Here is a 20,725-nt window from a genome sequence, read left to right as displayed (position 1 = left end):
AGGTAGGTGCTACCATACCCAGCTTTGGTTTTTAAAATTAAAAACTCAGTTTCTTTATAATTCTACCAAACCATAAAATGTTCTTTAGATTTTTGACAATGAATTTTTGTTAAAATTCAGTCGTTCAAGCAATTTTTGCAAATTATTTTAGATCAAAATTGCTTTTATGTTCCTAAAAGTAGTTATTATTATTGTCATAAATATTTATTTAGATTTACTCATATTTTTATCAAGTTCTGTGCCATCATCTCTTCTTTCACCCCCCTTTATCTTTTGGGCACTGTTTTATTATTAATGACATAGATTCTTAAGTAGTTCTTTTAGAGTTGGTCTTTTTTAAAAAAAAATAATTTTTAATTTGTCAATGGACACACAATATCTTTATTTATTTTTATGTGTTGCTGAGGATTGAACCCAGTGCCTCACACATGTGCTAGGCAAGCATTCTACCCCAGCCCTAGAGTTGGTCTCTTTATTATAAATATTCTCAAACTTTCTTTGCCTAAAATTATGTTTATTACATTGTCATTCTTGCTAATGGGTTAGGTGAGTATAGAATTCACTTATGTTAGAAGTCTGCTAACAGTTGAACTTTTATTCCTTTGTAGGCAATCTTTCTTTACATTTCAGTTGTTTTCAAAATTTTTATGCTTTCCAGTCTTCCAAAAATGTCCAGGTAATGATTGTCTTTATTTATCTTCTCTGTGTTTCGTTTTAAGTCTTCATTCTAAATGCTCTTGAATTTCTTCAAGTATGGACATTTCCCCTCCCCTCCCCCTTCCCCTCCCCCTCCCCTCCCCCTCCCCTTCTCCCTCCTTTTTTAATGAAAGAAAGGCTATTTTATTTTAAAAAAAGGAAAGAAAAAGCAAAAACAGATTCTGTGAACAGGGTGAGTCCTTCAGACCTTCAGTGTCCTGGTGGTGATCTTGTCCTTCTCAATGATGTGGACGATGACTCCCATGCCTGACACTGCCTCTGGGGTCCACAGGGTTCAGCATGGCTTGGGAGGTGGTTTCAGACAGGTGTTCTGGAGGTTGGGGCTGTAGCTCAGTTGTAAAGCGCTTGCCTAGCATGTGTGAGACACTTGGTTTGATTCTCAGCACCACATATAAACAAATAAAATAAAGGTCCATTGGCAACTAAAAGTATTTTTCAAAAAAGCAAAAAAACCAGAACAAACAAACAAACAAAAACAGGTGTTTTGGAGCCTTGTTGGGCTCCCAGAGGGACTCGCACATCCCGTACATTTGTTCAGCACAGGTGCCACTAACTACAAAGTCGTAGGTCACCATGGATCGTTTACCATCGGGCAGCCAATGAGGTCTAGAGAGCAAATGAAGGGCTTAAAGGTCTTCAGGTACAACCCAGCGAAAACAGGCAATGTGTAGTAGGGCCCAAACTGTTTCTCATAGAAGAGGGTGGCGATCATGCTCATGAGGGTATAAGGCTTAATCTGCTGACCTTTCTTCAACTCATACAGGTTCAGCCAGAACTTGAGGTGCTGGGCAACTGTCTAGATGTCTGTGGTGAGCTTCACCATGCCAATGTACAGCTGGTCACCCATAGAAGAGATCCACTGGAAGTCCTTGGTCACCATCTGCACCTGGATTCTGAAGTGCCTGTCTGCAGCATGGACACACAGTTCTTCCCATTCAGAGCGATGACAACCCCTCTGTTATAGGACATAATAGCCTTGATTGCTGTGTACTAGGACCCCTGAGCACAGCTGAAGTGCCAATTCAATTATGGACATTTCTAAGCCACGTTTTTCTTGAATGTTGTGATTTTTTTTTTCATTCTAATGACTTCTTCTGGGATTTACATTAAATTTATATCATTCTTATTCTATTCTTCATATTTCTCAACTGCTATCATCTCTGTAACTTTCTGAGTTTCAACTTGTTTAGCTATAGTGCAGAGAGTCTGGTATGTACATCTTATCATATTGGCTGATGCTTTTATTTTTTAGTCTTTAATTATTTTCTCTCTGTAATTCTTTGCCTACCCGTCCTTGCCAAGGTGTTCCTCAAATTGACTAATTTTTTTTTTTTAGTTTTTAAATTTGTTTTTAGGATTACATGACAGTATAGTGTATTTTGACATATACAGAATGGAGTATAACTTATTCTCATTAGGATCCTATTCTTAAGGGATGTGGAGTACATGATATGGAGTTTCACTGGCTATGTATTCATATATGAACATAGGAAAGTTATATCTGATTCATTATACTGTTTTTCTTATCCCCATCCTCTATCCCTTCTCTTCATTTCCCTTTGTCTAATCCACTGAACTTCTACCCCCCACCCTAACTCCTTTTTGCATGTTAGCATCTGCATATCAGAGAGAACATCTGGCCTTTGGTTTTCTGGGATTGGCTTATTTCACTTAGCATGATAGTCTCCAAATCCATCCATTTACTGGCAAGATTCATAGTCATTCTTTTTTTTTTTTATGGCTGAGTAACATTCCATTGTGTATATGTACTACATTTTCTTTTCCATCTGTTTCTTTATCATCTATTGAAGGGCACCTAGGTTGGTTCCATAGCTTAGCTATTGTGAACTGAACTGCTATAAACATTGATGTGGCTGTGTCCCTGTAGTATGCTGATTTTAAGTCTTTGGGGTATATATGGAGGAGTGAATTAACTGGGACAAATAGTGGTTCCATTCCAAGTTTTCTGAGCAATATCCATACTGCTTTCCAGAGTGCCAGTTTGCAGTCTCATTAGCAATGTATGAGTGTACCTTTTCCCTACATCCTCGCCAATATTTATTGTAACTTGTATTCTTGATAATTGCCATTCTGTCTAGAGTGAGACAGATTCTCGGTGTAGTTTTAATTTGCATTTCTCTATTGCTAGAGATGTTGAACATTCAAACTGACTGAAATCTTACTCAATCATAGATTCATTCATTCTTATTGAATGTTGATGCAATTATTTATGAAGTAATAAATACTATTCTAGGGCTGAAGGGGGCAGTCAGTTATGACTATAATGGACTTGACTCTGACTTCAAGCTATAATGACTTCAGTTTTGATATCAGCTATGATAATGACAACAGACCAGGCCAAGGTCTGTTTGGACTAGAGAGGGGACTCTGACCCAGGCCCTTTCTGCTTCTGTCAGCTAGCCCAGAGGATACAAGTCTTACATTAAACTACAAGATCTAGAAACAAAGACCAGAATCATGCTCTGCATCCTACAAAAAAAGAAGAAGAAGGAGGAGGAGGAGATTCACCATGTGCCAAGAGTGAGAAATGAACTCAAAGAAAAGCAGAATGTGAAGCTATGGATAATATTAAAGAAAAGATATAGGCATTAAAGACTCAATCCAGGAAAAGGGATGATGGTTGTCAGGCATTCCAGAGTAAACACAGTACAGAGAAATCTCACACTATATTTCAACATCTCTCTTAAAATCTCCATTTCCTCTCAGTTTCTCCCTCTCTTTTTTAGTGTCTCTTGTTTTCTGTGCCCATTAACTTCTGTTTCATCTGTCAACCTGTTATATTCCTCTTTACCTGTCTTCTCCATCCTCTTTCCTTCTCTTCTCTATTTGTCCTTTATCTCCCTTCCTCTCTCTGAAGCTCTTTCAAAACTCATATTTTAAATTTATCGCTCTCATAGTGAGTGACCCACTATATTCTCAATGTCTCTCTTTTCTTTATTTTTGGTGCTAGGGTGGAACCTATGGCATCTCCCATGTGAGGCAAGCACTCTACCACCAAGCTCCATGCCAAACCCCTCAATCTCTCTCTCTCACTCATGCCAAACCCCTCAATCTTTCTCTCTGCACCCGCCCTCCCCATCTTAGATAATGTCTCAGTCTCTCAAATCTCTGATTCTTAACATTTTTATCAAAATATACATCTATCTCTGTTGACTTAGGTTAGTCTTATCTCTTTTTAATGGCCTCTTTTACTCATTGTGCTTATACGATTTCTTTTCTGTCACACACTTGCTCCCTCTTTTTCTTGGAATTTCTGTTTCTTTTTGAATTTTTCTTTTGATATCTCAATTTTGTCAAATCCCTTAATCTTTCTCAGTTTTTCTCTAGAAGATTTTTTTTTCAAAATAGCTTCATTGAACTCTTATTAATCTCTTCCTTTTTATCTTTCACAAAAATACAAAAGTTATAAAAGCATGATCAGAAATATTGATGTATTAACACAGAACCTCAAAACCAAAGCTTATCAAGTACCATAAACTAAGCTAAAAGCAAACATCCTGATTCAAGCCAGCTTCTCTGTCCTGGATTACTACAGACCTAACAGCTTGTCACTGGGCTTCCTGCACTTTCTTGGCTGCTCCTGCTCTGGCTCATCCACAACCATCAATATACACTCCATTCCTCCAGAGTTTGCGATTGACATGTCAAGCATTAAAAGGTGAATAAAATGACTTTTCATATCACTCTTTCAAGATTGGTTCCTTGAATTCTCCCAAGAATATAGAAAGAGGGTGTCAGTACCTTATTATAACAAAATACCTCAGCCAGGCATGGTGGTGCATGTCTGTAATCCCATCTACTCAGGGGACTAAGGCTGGAGGATCGCAAGTTAGAGGTCACACTGGGAAACTTGGTGAGACCCTGTCTCAGAACAAAAATAAAAGGGCTGAGGATGTAGTTCAGTGGTAGAGCACCCCTGGGTTTTATCTCCAGTGACAAAATAAATACGGAAAGAAAGAAAGGAAGGAAGGAAGAAAGAAGAGAAAAGCAGAAAAAACCCCTATAGACCCGATCATTTAAATATTTAAATAAATAGAAGTTTCTTTGGCTCATGGTCATAATATAGGAGATCTAACCTAAAACAACAACAAAAAACAAACAACAACTAAAAAACCAAAGGCTAACTGGAATTCACTAAACAGAAAGGAATCATTGAAAGAAAATCTTGGACCATTAAGCAAGAAGACAGACCATAGAAAGACAAAATATGAGTAAATACAGTAGACTTCCCTACTCATCTTTTTCTAAAGGTTTTCTACATTGATAATTGGAACAAAAAATCTAACACTCTTCATGTTATGGCTCTCCATGAATACAGAGAAAATTCTCAAAACAGTTACATATGGCCCAATTTGCCTTTTTTTTTTGTTTTGTTTTGTAACAGCACGAAAGTAACATGCATCAATAAAGGCCACATTTCAACTTTTGAATTTTGATCTTATCTGGGGCCTGCAATATTTGGTAAGATACTCTTTTGCAATGTGATGCTGGACAGCTTTAGTGAGCTTTGGCTTCCAGTCAGTGATGCAGTCACCAGGCAGAAGCAATTAATGTCCTATAGTGTGCTGTGTCGCTGAGCTATGATGGTGGGTAGATTAGGTGCATTAGATGTGTTTTTGACTTATTTTCAACTTAAAATGGGTTTATCAGAACACCCCCTCCCAGTCATAAGTCAAGGAGCATCTGTAAACTATTTCTACTTCTTTGTGTCATTGTGGAGAATTGGGTCTTTCTTCAGGGTCCCCTGTAGATTTAAGCCATTGATGAAAACTTTTTCACTGAGGTTACCTGAATTCAAGTCAGCCTTATCCCTGGGCTATACCAGTGGTTCTCAATTCCAGAAGCATGTTAGAAAACCTGGGGAGTTTTTAAGACATACTAGCACCCGGGCTTTAACCCAGACTAATTAAGCCAGAATCGTTAGGAGTAGAATATTTTAAAAGCTCTTTAGGGGATCCTAATATTTAGCCACTGGACCTCTTTCAGTTGAGAAACACTGGACTTTAAACACAAAATCCTCTTAACGAGCATCTCCTTTATCCTGAGCACATAAGACTAACCAGCACCACTCCCACTGCATTTATTTTCTAGCTTTCTTTTTTTACCCTTTGTGAATCAGTGCCACTCATATAAGCCATTTATTCAAAGTTGATAAATAATTGTTTTAGTCAATTCATAAATATAGTTTATGTGAATTTTTATTTTTCCATATAACCTCTGAAATTTCAATGGAAAAATCACTTGATTATTCATGCAAACTTTCTAAGAGGTGAAAGTCCACACAGACAAAGGAAAAGGAAAGGATGAAAATTAAAGGTAACCCTCTACTTTTCCCATCTTCCCAGCTATATATATTGAAAACTATATTAGAACACTTAAGTATCATTTTCTCTGAATAGGACTTACTATATGCCATCCCTGTTCTAAGCACTTTACATACAGTGACACATTCAGTCCTCACAAGAACCAAACAGGTTGTTATTATAACTACTCCCATCATATAGACCAGAAAGCAGGCATAAAGGGGCTAAGAAAGTTGTCCCAAATCACACAGTTAAGTCTTTAAACCCTAGACTGACTGGCTCCTGAGCTGCACTGCTAATCTCTATCACAACTATAATGTATGTTAGGATTCCTTTGATATTTTTATCGAAGAATTTTTTTTCTTCTATAGCATTCATTTCAAACAGCACTCATTATCAAAGAAATTTTTATTTCTTCGATAGCACTTTATTTCTCCCTGAACACGTCACAATCTAAAATTATTAATTTATTTGTTCATTGTCTGTCTCCTTCTTTACTCTTTCATTCTGAGAGCGGAAAGCATTTCACACCAGTTCACTGCCACATACCCAGTGCCTAGCATACAGTGAAGTGGCACCCCCTTGCTCCACAGAAAAGGCTTAACTGGGCTTCTCCAGAAATCTTCACCATGGCTGATTTTAGGACTGTCAGCAAAAGAGTCTCTGCAAGAGTTCAATGTAGATAAACTTCCTATTTTTGTGTTGCCCTGTTTTACTTGGCCACTGGCCAGGAAGATACCAGCACTACAGGTGCTGGACACCCCCTTATTAGTTTTTCACAAACAGGTATCCAGTATAGTAGTTTGTAGAAATGAGCAAACAAGGCCTCTGGCCTTGAGCTGGGGCTTCACAGAGATGTCTACATTTCTAAGTTAAGAGAAGTTACCAATTGGGCTCCATGGTAACAAATGGCAGGGGGAGGAAAGAAAGGGGAGAAGAAGCTCTCCCCTTCTCCGGTGTTGTCCTTGAGTGGTTAACTTGCCCAGAAGAGTGAAAGAAAAAAACTGTTTTTATGTGAACTTCTGCAGACCGTGAACTTCTGAGCCCCTCCCCTTACATGCTGGGTATAAAATTCTAAAACTACCTGAACTCGGGGTTCAGGGGATTGATTGATCACAGCAACAGCTGTGCCCTCTGAACCTGGCTGCAGCCAAATAAAACTGTTTCCTGCTATGTTCAGTGCCTTGCCTTGGCTGTCCCTACTTCAATAGTAGATGATGCTCATTAATAAATAGTTGGGTGAAATGAAGGCAGGACTAAAGCGGTTCTTTCATGGAGTAATGTTTCCACCTTGCGGAATTTTTGTATATTGCAATTTTTTAAAAAACAAGGTAGGTTTTCCTATGATAACTGAAGGTCTGGTGTGCTATTTCTCAAACATATTAGAGTCTTTTTTCTTCTTCTTAATTGGACTAGCCCTTTTGAGGTTTTTTAGTACTCTGGAAGAGCCCAGGCTTTTTAGAGCAGGACTGTGATCTACTAGGTTTGCTTGGTGAAGTGAACTATGCAACTAGGTAATTAGCAGGCATCACTTCACGTTCAGAACCTATTTGCTTCCACCTTGTTATAGAACAGAGCACAGATTCCTTAATAGGCTCTTGGCTCAGAAAGGTCCCTCAAGTACATTTACCGCCCCATCCTTGCAGCGTTCACACGGCTATCAAAGGGGTCTGCAGTCCAGCAATCCCCAATTCCGGATCCCATATTCCTCACTGTATGATGGCTAAAATAGAAATTGTGTACAGACTTAGTCCCTGTCCTCCTCACATGCATAGGAAGAAAGCGCAAATTATGTTCTATTAGAAATCCTAGGTTTTCTTGAATAATGCTTTGTGTAATGTTCAAAAGAGGACCAATATGTTAAGAGCTACTTCCCTAACCTGTTTCGGGCAACTCATTTTATGAAGTTAGCATAGCCCTTTTTATTCAAACTAAAAATGGAAAAGAGAACGATATTTTTAGGCCAGTCTGACTACATTATACATGTAGATTCTGGTGTTATCCTCCTTTACTTTTACTTCCACCCTGATTCTGTCACATTGATTACGAAAGAGGCTGGAAGCCGGAAGTCTCTGATTACAACGCAAGCCGCTCCTTCCCCCTTGACTCTATGGTTTTAGGATTACTCTCTCCACCGAAAACTCTATGGTTCCGGGATGGGTTGGGAGGTCTGAGTTTGAAGACGGTGGCGGGAAGATGATAGTTATATCTGTCATCAGGCCGGAGTTCTCCCCTACGGTAGGGCGCTGGGAGGATGCCTTGTCCTGAGCAACCGAGGAGACTCTGCAATGAATCTCCTTCATCGGAGTGGAAAACGGCGGCGATCAGATTCAGATTCATTCTCGGGAAGCGGCGGCGACAGCGGTTTCAGCCCCCAGCTCCTGTCTGGGCCGGTGCTGAGTCCACCCCCGGGCTTGGGACGCAGCCTGAAGGCCGCAGGTGCAGGTACTCTTGTGCACCCTGGGGGCCACGGGACACGTGGCTAGTTTCGCCAGATCACATGCCGGACGATGTCCTCGCTGCGTGGAGCTTGCTTGTTGGCACAATCACTGGAATTCCGCACTCCTCCGTTTGTGACTCGGGCCTGGTGCTGTGGTCACTTTCTGTTCAGACATAGGCATGCTCTCACTGACCGCGCGGTACTCAAGTTCAAGTGACTTCAGGGTTTTTAGATCTTTGCAGAAACAGCCTCCTGGTTGGCCGTTTAAACCCCTTCACCTGAGGGAGGGTTTGCTCCTAGAGTGCTAATTTCTCCTTGCAGATCCTTATACCATCTTGTCGGTCGGGGGTATGGCGCTGGCAGTTTGGAGCCCAGGGGAAGGCTGGAAGGGATTTGTAGAGTTTTCTCAGATTGGGTTGGGTGCCAGTTGAACATTAACCCAATTCTTCATTGTTTTTGGGCAGTGGTTATAACACTAAAACTTAATAGAAACTTCTTCAACTTAGCTTTGTAATGATTACATATCTCCGGTGAGGAGCACCACTATTCCAAACGCCTTATCCATTGTGCCTAACACAATTTTTTTTGTTCAGAGCTTTTAAGAAAAAAAAATATTATAGCCAGTAAATACAAATAACAGTTTTCTCTTACCTTTCTGAACATGGTCAATTTCTCATAAACTTCTTGAAGTCAGGATGTGTTTTCATTCCAACACACAGTGGAGGACTAATTGCTAAGGTTATATGTTAGAACTAAATTAAAATATTAATTGTTTATTTTTTTCCTGAAAGGGGTATGCAAGCAAACAGATCTGGATGACCAAGTAGACAAGCTGCTATTGGCAAATTGGGGACTTCCTAAAGCAGTTCTGGAGAAATATCACAGTTTTGGTGTAAAAAAAATGTTTGAGTGGCAGGCAGAGTGCCTTTTGCTTGGACAAGTCTTGGAAGGAAAGAATTTAGTTTATTCAGGTATTCAGATTTATGCACATTAATTTCTCTACTATTTTTAAGATGGGAGATGTAAATCTGCTTCCCTCCTTTGATCTCAGTTGCTTTTCAGAGTGTGAGCATTATACATTATATGTTTGTGTATTGACTTTTTTGTATAGAGTTATATGGACAAAAGTACATGTAATATGTTTTGTAGAAGATATACATGGGTTTTCAAGGGCAACTTTGACTTTTGCAATTTTTAACCTGTGCTTATTACCACTCTGATTTTAGAAATTAATCATTTGGTAAGACACAATTCCTTGTGTCAGTTTTCTCTGAAATTGTGAATCTCCCAGATTTTTCATTATGGCTACAAAACAGAATAATATAATTAATTTATTAGAAGATATAAGTTCAGGCTGAGGAGTTGGACTGGGGTGGCTTTAAAAACTGTTATCACTCACTGGCTGTATAATCTTGCAAACTGCTTAGAGGTGGGGTGAGGGAAGATACTTGGTAGTATTTAGGAAGTGTTAAGTTATTTCACATGTGTAAGAGTATAAAATAGTTTTTGGCACATAGGAAGTACTTCTAAATGCTGACTAGTGGAAGAATAACCTAGCCACTTCAGTTGCTTTAACCAAAACTTGGGTATCATTCATTAATGTGTAAAGCCCTGCGTCTTTTACCTTAAATATCTCTTGATTCTGACTACTTTTGACTACTTCTTTCTGTTCTTAACTCCATTGCCTGGTTCAGCTCCTTGTCTTTTTTTTAGATAATGGAATAATCTTCTAATGAGCTTGACCTTTTCCTCTGTTCTTGCCCCACTCTTTCAACCCAAAGAGAGCTTTATAAAATACAAATATGATCTTGTCACTCCCTTACTCATCTGTCATTCTGCATTACTTTTAGGATAGTCTAACCTCTTTAAACTCTGGAATTATAAAACTCTCTGTCATGTCTCTTTATTTTTTTGCTCCCCTGGATCACTTCATATTCCAGGCTTACTAAATCGCTCCTTGTCTCTTGAACATGCCAGGCTTTCTTCAGGCCTTTGCACATGCTGTTTCTCATGCTTGCCATTCCTTTCCTCTTTCCTTCTCATAAGTTCTGTTTCCTTTCCTTAAGCTTCCTTGCAGCTCCTCTCCCTCAACTTCTGGCTCCTATCAGAGGTTACAAGTATTCATCTTCTTCCTCAAGCAGGTCTTTTAGCCATTCAGTATTTAAAGAGAAGAATCTTTAGGTATAACTAGGTACTTGCTAATGTTCATCATTCATTGCTGATATGAAGCTTTTTTACTCTCTGGTTTTAGTGTGAGACTATTTAGAAAGTTGGCTTAAAGTTAGGGATTTTCAGGGTATAAGGATTTCAAGTGCTAGTTGAGACTTTCCTGATACGGTCATCTTAGGCTCTGTAGTATTAGATATGGCTTAAAACATTCAAGTGATGTACCAGATGTTACTTGTTTTTTGTTATAACTTTGTGGAATAATCATGTTTTAGCTCCTACAAGTGCGGGGAAGACTCTTGTTGCAGAATTGCTTATTTTGAATCGGGTTTTGGAAATGCGAAAGAAAGCTTTGTTTATTCTTCCCTTTGTTTCTGTGGCTAAAGAGAAGAAGTACTATCTCCAGGTAATGTTCTTGTACTAAGTTTGAAATAGTGAAGGCCCATTATTGGCAACCTTGGCTTATTGATTTGAAATTGAATTATATAAGCAAATGAAAAATCTCTTGTTGCACTCATCTAGATTTAAATGTTGACCATTAAAGCATTGAAAGTTAATGGAGGGAAACCTTAAAAAAAAGTATTATTGCATAAGAAAGAAAGAGCCATTATGTAAAAATTTGTAAACTTTTCTTAGGAAGGAAACAGAATACTTCAATTGGCCTATAACCATGCAAATTAAGAATCAGGGTTAAAACTAAATGGTAGGACTAGACTGAAGTGTAGAAAGGAGTGTGTTTAAGGAAGCATATCTTATCCTGTTTGAGGGTCACTAGGAACATTTAGGGGCTGAATAACAAGATCATTGGAGCTCAGGTAAAGCTTCAGGTCTGTGACCTGTTCCTCTGTTCTTAAAACATGAATAGTAGTTTATATTTGATATGATACTAACAGTTTTTAAGGCATTTTCACAAATACAGTGTTTCATAAAATAGATTAAACTTACTGTTGTGGTTTGCATTGAAAAAAAAAGTATTATTGGAATGAAAAGATCTTTGTACTGTTAGGCCAAAAAATCTGAGTTTTAGTCCCAGTTTTACTACTGTGTCTTCAGTTCAGACACACACTCTGCTGGGTCTCAGTGTTTTTGTTTTTAAAATGAGGATGTTAACCCTTTGCACTATTGGTTAACTCAATAAATGCTCAGAGGAAATTTACTGAACGAACAGCTTTAAAGTTCTATGGTTCTATAAATCTTTTTAACAGTTATTTCAGAGGCCAAATAGCCAACAAAGCTGGTCCTACATGGTAACAACCTCTCAACTTAGACCCAAAATAACTAAATGATGAAGGATCCTTTTTATTGAGAAGGTATGTTAGTTAAAAGTTAAACTTGGGGCTGGGGATGTGGCTCAAGCGGTAGCACGCTTGCCTGGCATGCGCGGGGTGCTGGGTTGGATCCTCAGCACCACATAAAAATAAAAATAAAGATGTTGTGTCCACGAAAACTAAAAAAGTAAGTATTAAAAAATTCTCTTTCTCTCAAAAAAAAAAGTTAAACTAAAAAAAAATTAATATTAAAGTCCCACAGAATTAAACTTTTAAAGACTTTTCTTCCATTGTTGGTCTTTAGTAGAATAATAAGACTATATTTAGTAGAATAAAAAGACTTTACCAGGATTAGAAAGAAGCATTTGAGGCTGGATCTGCCTTCTCTACAATTTGTGTAAATATGTATCCATTATTATATTTTGATGCTATGATATCTTGATTAGGCCTAGACCCAGAGACTACCATTCAACAGGGAAATAATAGGGAGCCACAGAAACTGTATTTGAGTTTGGGACCCTGGGATAATTTTCTACCTTATTTTTAAAATTTATTTTTAACTACTAAAAGGCCATTTAAGATGTGGCTACTAGAATAAAATGGTTATAGTAGTAGAAAAATCAGCAAGAATTTCAGCTACTCATTGAGAACCTAGTGAACTTGAAAACATCATGGTCAGATGTTTTCTCTCATGTGCAGAAGCTAGAGAGAAATAACGAATTCCTTAAAATGTTAAATTAGTGTTAAAATTAGCTAGTTTATTAAATTAAAAATGTTAGTGTTTAAGGTAAATTTTCTCCAATTTTTATAAATACCTCTTAGAACTTTGTAGGTTATTAAATACTATCATAAAATGATGTACTTAATTTTATTTGACTCTGTCTTAATAGGAATTCCTGCACTAAGCTTTGTCATTTCTAAACTTAATATTTCTAGTATATGATTGTAAAACAAAACAAAATAAAAACAGGAAGTCCTGGCCAGGAGCAACTGAGAGTAATCTGATAAATATCTTTAAATACTTATGTCTATTTTCTGGAATGGAATCTGTTTGTAACTGATATATTTTGACCTTTTACCACCCTTATTGTTTCTTTTTACTCAATTCAGAGCCTGTTTCAGGAAGTAGGAATAAAAGTAGATGGGTACATGGGCAGTACCTCTCCAACAGGGCATTTCTCTTCCTTGGATATTGCTGTCTGCACAATTGAGAGAGCCAATGGTCTTATCAATCGCCTCATAGAGGAGAATAAGATGGATCTACTGGGTAAGAAAATATAAAAATGTTTTTTTGGGCAGTACTGGGAATTGAACTCAGGAGTGCTCTACCACTGAGCTATATCCCCACCCTTTTACTTTTTGAGACAAGGTCTCATTAAGTTGCCCAGGCTGGCCTTGAACTTGTAAACCTCCCACCTCAGCCTCTTGAGTTGCTGGAATTACAGGTATGTACTACCATTCCAGGCAAAAAAATTAGAAAATTAAACATACTTTCTGTTGCTATTTTTGATGAAATAAAGGGGAGCTACTGTGATTTCTATATGTCCCATGTTGTTATTCCATTATCTGTCATCTACTTCTGGAGGCAAGAATTGGCATCTGTAATATTAGGAAATCTGCATTAAAAAGTACAAGTTTTGTGTCCTGCTATTATTGATCTCACTACCTTGCATTTTTGTACTTTCGAAAACAGAGAGGGTATCTTTGAGCCTCAGTCTTTTCTCATTTCTTCTTTTTTGTCTAAACTTTACCAGGAATAGAAAGAAACATTTGAGGCTGGATCTGCCCTCTCCACAATTCGTGTATTATGTATCCATTATTATATTTTGATGCTATAATATCTTGATTAGGTCTAGACCCAGAGACTACCATTCAAAAGGGAAATAATAGGGAGCCACAGAAACTGTATTTGAATTTGGGACCCTGGGATAATTTTCTACCTTATTTTTTAGATTTATTTTTAACTACTAAAAGGCCATTTAAGATGTGGCCACTAGAATAAAATGGTTTTAGTGGTAGCAAAATCAGCAAGAATTTCAGCTACTCATTGAGAACCTGGTGAACTTGAAAACATCATGGTCAGATGTTTTCTCTTATGTGCAGAAGCTATAGAGAAATAGTGAATTAAAAAAGGGGATCTCATGAAAATAAAAGGGAGGACAGTAAAGGAAGGGTTTCAAGGGGGAGGAGGAAGGATGGGAAAGGGAAGGAACTGTGAAATGACATTGACCAAATTATGCTGTGTATGCATGAATATATCACAATGAATTCCACTTTTATGTGCAACTATATTGTACCAATTAAAAAAAAATAGAAGGAAGAACAGTAGGAAAGAGGATTGTAGTGGGGGAGTGAAGAGTAAGGGGAGGTACTGGGGATTGAAATGGAGCAAATCATGTTATATGCATTTTTGAGTATGTCAGAATGAACCCTCTATTATATATAATAATAATGCACTCATAAAAGTATTTATGTATAACAATAGTGCAATCCTTCACAATTTAATAAATAAAATATACAAAAATACCATGGTAATGTTGAGGCAGGATCAAAGAATATGAAACACGGACTCTATTCTATAAAGCCTTTGAGAAAGAAATCACAATCAATTTGTCTTTTTTTTTAAAAAAAATTTTATTTTGAAACAGCAAAACAAATTCCACTTTCACCACAATAATTAAATGTTTTACTAGAAAGCAAACACTATAAAAAAATAGATGGCATACACATTGAATACAAAGAAACAGAGTTTGACTTCTGCAAAACTTTTGTGTGGCCTTTTCCTATTTCTACTTGCTCTGCCCTGTTGAATTTTCTTTTTTTAAATTGGTTTTATTTTTTAAATTCATGACAACGGAATGCATCACAATTCTTATTACACATATAGAACTATTTTTCATACCTTTGTTTGTACATAAGTATGTTCACACCAATTCATGTCTTCATACATGTACTTTGGATAATGATGTCCATCACATTCTACCATCCTTGCTAATCCCCTGCCCCCTCCCTTTCCCTCCCACTCCTCTGCCCTATCTAGAATTTATCCATTCCTCCCATGCTCCCCCTCCCTACCCCACTATGAGTCAGCCTCCTTATATCAGAGAAAACATTCAGCATTTGTTTTTTGGGGATTGGCTAACTTCACTTAGCATTTATCTTCTCAAATGCCATCCATTTACTTGCAAATGCTATGACTTTATTCTCTTTTATTGCTGAGTAAAATTCTATTGTGTATATATGCCACATTTTTTTTTTTAATCTGTTCATCCATTGAAGGGCATCTAGGTGTGCTCCACAATTTAGCTATTGTGAATTGTGCTGCTATAAACATTGATGTGGCTGTGTGCCTGTAGTATGCTGTTTTTAAGTCCTTTGGGTATAGTCCGAGGAGAGTCACAATTTGTATTAACTGTTTTATTACTTGTGACTCCACTGGATGTCAAATATCTTAAGGATTGTAATAATCTTATTAAATGTTATTTCCAATGTGTCTAGTGCAATGCTTGGCATACTAGGTAAAATAAGCATTTTGGGATGATGAATAAATTCTGGAATAATTCAACAAATAGCAGGACTTTGGAGTACCTTACTGCTAAGGAAAAAGAGTATCCCATGTCATTAGGAAGTTGTCTGAATGGTCCTAATTTTGGTGGGATCCATTGCGGGAGATACCAGTGCATGTGAAACACTGAAGTCACAAAAATGTTTACCAAAGAAGGCATGGGATGACACTAAATTTTCAGTATTATTTCAAGTATATAGATTGGTTCAATTCTCTAAGTAGGGAGAAGGACATTATGATCATATTTATCTTTTGCAGTAGTCTATCATATTTTAAAAAGTTCCTTAAAATCATCTGTTTCTTTTTGACCTGATTCTGTTTTTTTTTTGGCATAACTTTCTAATGTGAATATGGTTGTTTCCTCCTAAAAAAAGTTGACACACTATATAACTGACACACTATATAACTGAAATCTTTGATAAATCATTGCACATATATTCCTGTAAGGTTACCAATTTGGAAGTGAGTAACAAGAGGCAGTTTTCCTTGGGTTTGGACAGACCTAAGTCAGCTAATCATTGGTTTTTAGCTTTAGAATACATCCAGAAAAGAATTGCCCATCTTGTGGAATTTTTTTTTTTGTTGTTGTTGTTTGTTTTATGGTTTGAAATCTGCATCACTTATAATAAATAATGGTAAATGCTTACTGTAGGGTATAAGATGTTGAATCTCTTAAAAGTCTTCTTGGAATTGTGAAATTTTGTAAAACTTGGTATCTGGAAAATCTTTTTAGGAATGGTGGTTGTGGATGAGTTACATATGTTGGGAGACTCTCACCGAGGATATCTGCTGGAACTTTTGCTGACCAAGATTTGCTATATTACTCAGAAATCAGCATCTAGGTGAGTAGCTGAAATAACTGAATTCTTGAGATTTCAAACAATGTTGGAAAAATGTCTGCAAAAGTAGGCGTTAAACTAAAAGAGGACGGTACTTTCCTTATTTAGAGCAACTGTACAGTAGTTTTTGTTCTAAAATGAGTTCTTTAGATAAACTGATTTTAGATTACTTTGTAAACATTCTAAGACTTGATTGCTCACTGCTTTATTTCAGTGTACATAGTTTTGCAATAGGTTTTGGAAATCTAGTTTTTCTGTTTGTCAGTTTTATTTACATATAATTTAAGCAGGTAACGCTTATTTTGTCAAATAGTGGTTCTTTGACTCCTACTTCTCAGTGGCAACAACTTTCAACTCTTCTAGGCTTTTGTTTTTGTATTTACAGTAGTATCCCTAAATGCTGCTCCTTGAGTTCTTTTATATTGACTTCTTACTATGGAACATGAAGATTGGGTTCTCTTATATTCTCTATGCAACAATACCCAATCTTCTCCCCCATCTGTACAGTCTCTCTTTCTCCTTTGATCCTGTTTCTACTCTCTAGATATAATTATATTGTAATTTTGCTTAGATCGTTATTCAGTGTCATAGTAATGTGACTGTCTGAATGCCATTATCCACTGAGCTATTATAAACTGTGATTACTTTTACTTTTCTAAAAAACCTTTTTTTTCTCTGAAATTAACAAATGTATTTTTTAATGGCTTGGTTTCCTTATGCATTTATTGCTAATATGCATAGCCTCTTGCTCAATTGTATAAATCTCCATTATATTCCAGCACATTTGATATTCTACCAAAGTTGTCATCTTGAAGATGTTTCTCCTAAAGCCTTTGAGTTGTTCCAATCTGAAAGGTGGTTAGTCTGTACTTGTGTTGTGCTGCAGTCATCTGGGATCTCCCTTCACCATTATCACTCATTTCTATTGCTTTTTGCTTCAGATAGAGCCCCCTTTCTGGATCACATGTCTTTCTCTTCATTTATTTCCTTACTTTGGTGGGGATGTCTTCTCGGAAGTACCCTTTATTTCTGTGAACACACTATTATGGTTATCAGTTGTTTGAGAACTTGTGTGTTTGAAAATGTGTTGCAATTATTTTCATAGATTGTCCAGACATAAAAATCAAGATTGGGAATGTTTTTCCTTCAGAATTGTCATGGCTTTACTTTCCCATTTTATTGAGAAATCCAATGCCATGCTGATCATTCATTCTTTGTATAAATTTTTAAAATTCTGTCTGGGAGTTTTTAGGAGCTCCTTTCTTTCCCTGTGTTTTGAAATTTTGTACCAATATGTCTTGCTGGACACTTAATAGGCTCTTTCCATTTTGTGGAGCTTTAAGCACATTTTTCTTTCTCAGTATGTGATAGAACAAGCAGATAACCATCTGTATCCCAAATCTTTATGGATATGATGATATTACTATGAAATCAGCAATTTTGACCTAATGGATACATGTATAATAATTAGCAAAAAATGTCAGAGTACATGTTCTTTTCAGTTCCACATGAAACATTTATGAAGAGATTTATCATATGCTGGGTCATAAAGAAAGTCTTAACATATTTCAAAGGTTTGAAATGACTTAAAATATATTCTCTGACAACAGAAGAATGGAGTTAGGAATAAGGATAAGTAAAGCACAAGCTGAAAATGCCTACATGTTTGGAAATTAAGCAATACGTTTTAGGCTCATTTTGGGTCAAAAAATTAATCACAATAGAAATTAGAAACTAGTTTTGAACTAGAAAAATATCTCAACAAAATTGTGAAATGCAGCGAAAGTTATTTTTAAGGGGAAATTGATAGTATGAAATGTTTATCTTATTATAGAAGGCAGACGGGAAATGTTATTTAATTATCCATTTCAAGAAACTTTGAAAAAGAATAATAAAATAATGCCACAGAAGTAAAAGGAAATAAATGATAAAATTAAATGCAAAAATAAATGAAAAAGGAAAGTCACTATCCAGAAAATTTAAAAGTTCTACAAATGAATAAGAAATACATAAATAACCCAATATATCAATGAAGAACTTGAATAGACATTTGAAAGAGAGTTTCCCAGTGGTCTGTATACATGAAATGGTGCTAGTCTCATTAGTAATCAGAAAAATAGAAATTACTTTTTAATGTTTACGACTTGCTCTCCAGAATGGCTAACATTAAAAAGATTGATAATCCTAAGTAATGACAAGACTGTGGAACAATAGAATACACATATTTTGTGGGAGTGTTACTTTGGTTCAGACTCTCTGGGAAACAGTTTGGCATTATCTCTTAAAATTGAAGATCTGTGACCCAGTAATCAATGATATAGTAATTTTATTCCTAGATCCTGTTCCCTAAAAAATTATATGCATGTGTGTGCCAAAGGACATGCCCAAGCACATAGCACCACTACTTGTTAATATACTGTGTTTTTTTCTAATATTTATTTTTTAGTTATAGGTGGACACAGTATCTTTATTTTTTTTTTATGTGGTGCTGAGGATCAAAGCTGGTGCCTCACACATGGTCGGCGAGTGCTCTACCTCTGAGCCACAACCCCAGTCCCAATATACCGTGTTTTAATGTGTGCTTCATTTATTTTTCACAGCCAGGCAGATTTAGCCAGTCCTCTGTCTAATGCTGTACAGATTGTTGGAATGAGTGCTACTCTTCCTAATTTGGAGCTTGTGGCTTCCTGGTTGAATGCTGAACTCTATCATACTGACTTTCGCCCTGTACCACTTTTGGAGTCAGTAAAAATTGGAAATTCCATATATGACTCTTCAATGAAGCTTGTGAGGGAATTTCAACCCATGCTACAAGTGAAGGTAAGTCATTATTTTTATATCATAGCTCTTGGTATCATTGTGTTTAATGTCATTTTCTAGCAAGTTAACAATTTTTGAAATATAATGAGAGGTTGCAAAATAGTTGAATGCATGTTCCACATCCACTAGAATTAAAACTAAGCCAGTCAGTTTCACTTTAAAGAACTGATGGTGATGGTGAAGGAGGAAATGTAGTTGTGCCTTGACCATCGTTTCCTGATATATGATATACCCATTTTTAAGAATATACTTAGTTTTGTGGATTTTTCTGTTTAACTAGGAAAAGATTTTCTTATGATTTAGTTTAAACTAAACACTAATGTGGAAAATTAATCTTACATTAAATGGTAGGTATAATTATAGTATATAGAATGAAAAGCACATCATTTGGGAGTTAGACCTACCTCTGACATTTAATAGTGATACTTGATAAGGCTGAGATAGTAGTTGAATCACAAAATTTCTCAGAACCTAGTATCTTCATTTATATGTGGCCCAGGTTGGCCTCAAACTCTTAATTTTCTTGCCTCAGCTTCCTGAGTAGCTACATTTATGGACATGTGCCACTATGCCTGGCTTGTTTTCTATTTTGTTATGGACTTTGTAGCTGATTTTTTATTATGCCTTTGAATAATAAAATTTTTCCTGTGAAGAAAAGTGAATGATTTTAAACTGGTGTGAGGAAATTTTTTTGTGGTACTGAGGATTGGACCCAGGAATGCTGAGCTACATTCTTGGCCCCCTTTTATTTTTTATTGTGAGATAAGGTTTTGCTAAATTGCCGACGCTGGCTTCCAACTTGTAATCCTCCTGTCTCAGCCTCCTCAGTTGCTGAGATTACAGGTGTGTACCAACATACCTGGTGTGAAAATGTTTTAAAAGTACCCCTGAAGTCATTATTTCTCTTTCTTTTTTAGGGTGATGAAGACCATGTTGTTAGTTTGTGTTATGAGACCGTTCGTGATAACCATTCAGTATTACTTTTTTGTCCATCAAAAAAATGGTGTGAGAAACTGGCAGATATCATTGCCCGAGAGTTTTATAATCTACACCATCAAGCTGAGGGTGAGTTACCAATGGTAATGAAAGCCTACATACTTAGTACGTTTGCTTGAAAGAAATGTTAGTGATTATACTAAGAAAGTATGACTCTCTTCCACATTGCTAGTGCCTGCTTACTAGGCACTCTTTACAAAACTGTTTTTATGAGTCTGCTCTTCTGACATCATTATAGGAATTGTGAACACATACTCAGGCTTCTTTAGATCTTCACATCTTCAGATTTCTAGAGTACTGGGTTTTATAGGTGTATACTAAAGTTCTTCATTTGGCATCCATGGGCTTTGATCTTTGGTGCCCCTGAATTGTATGGAAAACTATGCATACAACCTTATTTTTTCTGGGAAAAGTAGTTGTATCTTTCTTTGTATTTCCAAAGGTGTGACTCTAAAAAGAATCATGTGTATAAGTATGTATGTGTGTATATGTGTGTGTTTGTGTGTGTGTGTGTGGGGGGGTGTGTGTATAAAACATATATATACATCTATGTACACTTATATTTTAAAATCAGTTTTATTGAATATAGC

At 36.6% G+C, this 20,725-nt stretch overlaps 1 protein-coding gene and 1 pseudogene across 1 annotated transcript in view; one reads left to right on the top strand and one right to left on the bottom strand.

Annotated features, from left to right (window-relative positions):
• Nucleotides 1–898: 898 nt before the first annotated feature.
• LOC124101717 (proteasome subunit beta type-3-like) lies at nucleotides 899–8,257 on the bottom strand (annotated as a pseudogene).
• Nucleotides 8,218–20,725, top strand: part of Polq (DNA polymerase theta) — a 109,399-nt gene continuing 96,891 nt past the window's right edge. The window contains exons 1-7 of the mRNA XM_046458116.2: nucleotides 8,218–8,486; nucleotides 9,273–9,452; nucleotides 10,923–11,053; nucleotides 13,026–13,182; nucleotides 16,214–16,322; nucleotides 18,920–19,139; nucleotides 20,057–20,204. Coding sequence (XP_046314072.1) covers nucleotides 8,330–8,486; nucleotides 9,273–9,452; nucleotides 10,923–11,053; nucleotides 13,026–13,182; nucleotides 16,214–16,322; nucleotides 18,920–19,139; nucleotides 20,057–20,204 — 1,102 coding nt within the window. The 5' untranslated portion in view covers nucleotides 8,218–8,329. The remainder of the gene's footprint in view (nucleotides 8,487–9,272; nucleotides 9,453–10,922; nucleotides 11,054–13,025; nucleotides 13,183–16,213; nucleotides 16,323–18,919; nucleotides 19,140–20,056; nucleotides 20,205–20,725) is intronic.

The sequence above is a fragment of the Marmota monax genome, unplaced genomic scaffold (genome assembly GCF_021218885.2).
Source record: "Marmota monax isolate L192 unplaced genomic scaffold, Marmota_monax_Labrador192_F-V1.1 WCK01_AAM20220418_F8-fsc00052, whole genome shotgun sequence".
NCBI classification, from domain to species: domain Eukaryota; kingdom Metazoa; phylum Chordata; class Mammalia; order Rodentia; family Sciuridae; genus Marmota; species Marmota monax.
Note: the sequence above shows the minus strand (reverse complement) of the source record. Positions and strands in the feature narration are given on the sequence as shown.